This window comes from Asparagus officinalis, chromosome 5 (assembly GCF_001876935.1).
Source record: "Asparagus officinalis chromosome 5, Aspof.V1, whole genome shotgun sequence".
Classification (NCBI taxonomy): Eukaryota; Viridiplantae; Streptophyta; class Magnoliopsida; order Asparagales; family Asparagaceae; genus Asparagus; species Asparagus officinalis.
Window position 1 is genome coordinate 49,721,358 of NC_033798.1, and position 5,050 is coordinate 49,726,407.

General features: G+C 35.3%; 1 protein-coding gene across 1 annotated transcript; it reads right to left on the reverse strand.

Annotated features, from left to right (window-relative positions):
* On the reverse strand, nucleotides 1,177–1,806 carry LOC109841811. Its single transcript, XM_020410749.1, has one exon. It carries the CDS (start codon nucleotides 1,804–1,806, stop codon nucleotides 1,177–1,179), a length of 630 nt encoding a protein of 209 aa, XP_020266338.1.

Genomic DNA, 5,050 nt, shown 5'->3' on the forward strand with positions numbered 1-5,050 from the left:
TACAAAGTCACCAAGAGACCAGCTCTCAAACTGAGTGCATATGCAACCTTATCCTGCTGTCTAGACTTGTGCTTCAAAACAAAAATGAAATGCTACAGAAACATGATCCAACGAGCATGCATGTGATTGATAGTAGTCTGACTATTGATGGACTTCAAAGTCTGATTGTCAGTATTAAGTAGAAACTCTCGTACGAACGAATAGTGCTCCCAATGCTTCAAAGACTGAACTATAACATACAACTCTAGCTCATATGTGGTCCACTTCTATCGTGCTTCGCAGAGTTTCTCACTATAGATAGTAACTTGACACCCTCTTTGGAATAGAACGCCACTAATTCCTATGATGGACGCATCACAATCAACTTCAAATACCTTTTAAAAATCTAAAAGGGCAAGCACTAGTGCTGTGGATAACTTCTTCTTGATTAGAGCAAAGCAAAGGTTCATATCTTCCCCCAGTTAAACTTTCCTTTCTTCATGCACTTAGTGATAGGCGCCATATTGCTGCTAAAATTTCTAACAAATCTCTTATAGAAAGTCGCTAGATCATGAAAGCTACGAACTTCACTGATAGTCTTCGGCGAGGCCAATCTCAAATAGCACGCATATTTTCTTCATCAACATGGATGCCCTCTGCACTGACGATAAAGCCTAAGAATAATAGGCTACCGGTCATGAAGTTGTACTTCTTTAGATTGATGTACAACTTGTTCTCCTGTAAAGCTGTTAGTACCTCCCTCAAGTAGTCCAGATGCACAGACTCATTCTGCCTATAAATCAGGATATCATCAAAATAAACTACAACGAACTTGCTGATAAAGAGTTTTAATACTTGATTTATCAACCACATGAAAGTACTAGGAGCATTGGAAAGGCCAAAAGGCATGACCAACCATTTATACAGGCCATCTTTTGTCTTGAAGGTAGTCTTCCACTCATCTTCTTCTCTAATTCAAATCTGATGATAACCACTCCTGAGATCAATTTTGAAGAAAACTTTTGATCCAAATAACATATCTAGCATGTCTTCTAGGTGAGGGATAGGAAATCAATATTTCACGGTAATCTTATTGATAGCCCTACTATTTACACACATGCGCCACTCTCCATTCTTCTTTGGGACAAGTAATGCCGGCATGACACACAGACTCATGCTAGATCGAATAAGGTCTTTCTAGATGAGCTCGTCCACTTTTTTCTGCAAGATCTCCCCTTTTCTTGGACTCATCCGATAGTGTGGCAGGTTTGGTAAGTGTGATCCAGGTATGAAATCAATCTGATGTTGAACGTCTCGAAGCATTAGTAATTCGGAAGGGAGTTCGTCAGGCATAACTGTGTCAAATTGTTGCAAGAAGGTCTGTACTTCAGGTGGAATTTTGGTGGAGGAAAAATCCTTGTTTCCTGATATAACAAGAGCATAAATCTCGTTAGACAATTTCAAATCTTTTAAAAAATCTTCATTGTCAATGACTAAAAAGGTCTTCTTTTCAGCAACATCTATTTTGATTGGGCCCTTCTCTGTAAGAGGTATGAGCACAACTCGGCGACCATCCATCTTAAAGATATAAACAATTGTCCTTCCCCCTATGCGTGGCATCAACATTAAACTACCTGGCCTGCCTAACAACATATGACAAGCATCCATCTCAATTACATCACAGAATGCCTCATCAACATAATTTCGACAAATGGAAAAAGACACCCGACACACCTTTTCAACCTGCACATCATTACTCTTAAGAATCCAACCGATCTTGTAGGGAGTGAGATATTTCTCAGACTTCATACCTAATTTCTCCACCATCCATAGAGAGATAATATTCTCGCTACTACCATTATCAATGATAACATCACAAGTCTTTTGTTTCACTGTGCACTTAGTGCGGAAGATATTATGCCTCTATGGTGGTTCTTCTATCTTTAGAGCCAATAATAGTTATCACACAACACACGAGAGTTGATCCCTATCATTAGGATCCACCCCCATCACCTCTATAGTCTTCGGTATCATCTTGGTCTATATCCTCCTCTTCATGATCTACCATATTCACAACACTTCTTTTATGGCGCTGATTGGATATATGACCAAGTTGACCACATCTGTAGCACTTGATTAGATCGGGTTTGGCATATGAGTTCGGTGGTGTAGCCTTCTTTGCTGTTGTTATCGTTGGTACTACACCTTTCTTAGCTGTTTGTCTAGTATTTATAGTTTTCTATTTATTGTAGATAAACAACAAGTTGGAGGATGGATGGAATCGAGCATTCACGATCAAATCTAATGGAGGTTGGCGGAATAGTGGAGTGAAACCTTGCAATTCATGTTAAAAATCCAAGTTCAAGCTTCATCCGCAAGTTTACCAAGACGAGCTTAATTGAAGAGCAAGATAGCTTGGGTAAATTAGTTTAGGGTTTATACTTGTGTGTTAATACTTTGAGCTCTATATCACACATACACACAATTCTTGATTTCGAGTAATTTTGATAAAATATTGAGTTATTGGTTTTTGGACTTAACAACCATTATATATATTTTTTATTAGGTCTATAAAATTATTTGATAAGGTTTCAAAACATTTTTTAACTCAATAGTCAAAAATCAAGAAGTTTATGTACACATGTATTTACAAGTTTTGCAAAATACATGAATTTTCACAAATGGGAAACTCAATTTGAGAAATTCTTTTTCTAACATGTTCAATTTCATGTTTATAAATATTTTCCAAAGTTTTATTAATTTTGTAATTAATTTGTCTTATTTAATTGAATTTACAAAATCAAGTTTTAAATAAGTTCATGTCTCGTGCACATGTTCGTGGATGTTTTTGCAAAACAGATGAGTTTTCACAATTAGGAAATGCAATTTGAAAATTTTGTTCATTTACATATTTATATTCATATATACAAATATTTTCCTAAGTCTTACTAATTTTGGAGTTGTTTTGTTATTTTCAATTGAATTTACAAAAACGAGTTTTCAGTAGTTTTTTAGAAACTGTATATCTATGCTAAAACAATTATTTCTTACAAATGGGATATTTCATAAATTCTTTCTCTAAAATGTTCATGTATTTGTTTATAAACCTTTCTCAAAATTTTAGTATTTTTAGAGTTGATTTACAATTTTTAATTAATTTTACAAAGCCAAATACACAAATTTCCAGATTTCAGAGTTTTCACGGTCGACCGCTACAGTCGACCGTGCTACAGTGCAGTTGACCTTCATGGACAACCGTCTGCAATCCAGAGAGTAGTTTTGCTTCTTACGGTCGACCGTCACGGTCGACCGCCAATGTTACCATTGCACAGTAACGGTAACTTGCTGATTTTTGTTTTTTGGTGGGTTTTTAGGGTTTTTTGGGTTTTTTGGGTTGTTTTCTTCTACCTTATATATACTCCTTTGCCATAACTATTTTCTGCTACCAAGGGATGTTTTAAACAAGTTTTTACAAGAGTTTAAGTTTTGTTTAAGTGTGGGTTAAAAGTTTTAAGTTTGTGAAGATTGTTTCACAAGAAGAGGAGATCATCTTTGGTTTGAGAAGTTTGTGAAGATTGTTTCACAAGAAGAGGAGATCATCTTTGGTTTGAGCTTTCCACTTCACATCTACATCTCTCTTGTTCTAGAGAAGTTTTCTCAACTCAATTATCTAACTTGTTTACATTTACATTATCATATTTATATTTGCTAGACTTTAATTGAGTTTGATTTTATTTCTCTTTGTTTACACACATAACCATTGAGCTTATTATATTTGCATACATTGTATAATTGGGTTGTGGGATTATGTGACTTAGATAGTGAACCTACATTGAGTTCTCATCTATAGTAGAGAACAAATTTGTAGTATTGAGAGCTTTATTGTGAGATATACTTTGTAATACACTTGTACACCGAGAGGAGTGTGTGGTGAGAGACGGAGTCGTCCCAAGAGGAATGGGGTAGGTGGTAATGCCTAGAGGTAGGTGGTAATGCCTAACACTTAAGAGAGACACGGGCTAGAGACCAACACTTAGAGGGTTTAAAGTGTGATTACAAGAGTGTGAGATTGTAGAGTTTTTGGTTAGCTAGAAAACCGTATTGTGTGGTGTAAACGTTATTCGGGTGAGAGTAGAAAACCCAGTTGTGATAGTGGAGATCTCTTCGAGGTGAGGAGCGGAGACGTAGCTCAAGTGGTTGACTGAACTCCATGAACATGTCGTGTGTTTGAGTTTGCATTGGCGCACTTACTCTTGTGTTTATATTTTTTATGGCCATTGTCCATTGCTCATTATTTATATCATCCACTATCTTGTTTATTTTGTTTGTCCTTGTGGATATCACTTTTCCTAGCTCACATATCTTGTTGTATTTCATTGATGCGGCATAATTATGTACCAAAAATGTTGCAAGTGCACAACCGTGTCAAGTTATAGTATAAAGATATCGATCCACGAGGAAGGTGTTTTGTAGGAGAAAATATAAAATCGGTTCTTATGTTGTGTGCGTGACAAATAGGAGTGATGAGTGAATGTGATTGTGGAGAGATAATGAGAGTGAACGTGATAGTGTGTAAATCAATGTTTTTGAGAGTGGATGTGAGTAAAAAATAAATGTGATCAACAAGGCAAGAAGGAAGAATGAATAAAATCAAGAAACAAATAAAAAATCAAGAATGTAAAGATAGAAGATTCAATTAAAGATACGGGTAATCTAGAATTGAATCCACTTTTTAGAAAAAGGTGATTCCCTAGAGGGTTCTAGCCTAAAGGCGAATCAAAGAAAGTGAAAATAAACAAAAAAAAAACTAAACCCAAGAGGGTTCTAGCCTCAAGGTGAATAGTGCAAGAAATTAAAATCTAACTACAAAATAAATTGCAAAATCTAAACTATAAAATAAATTGCAAAAATACAAGAAAATAAATCTACTATATAAGCATGAAATAAATCTAATCTGAGCATAAAATAAATCTAAGGCAAGAGGGTTCTAGCCTCTTGTCTATTTAAACAAGAAAATAAAATCTAATTACAAGCATAAAAATAAATCTAACTAATAAGCAATAAAAGAGAA

Bases quoted from the DNA above. Each gene is read 5' to 3' on its own strand.
- LOC109841811 (XM_020410749.1), bottom strand. From the start codon at position 1,806: ATGGTGGAGAAATTAGGTATGAAGTCTGAGAAATATCTCACTCCCTAC.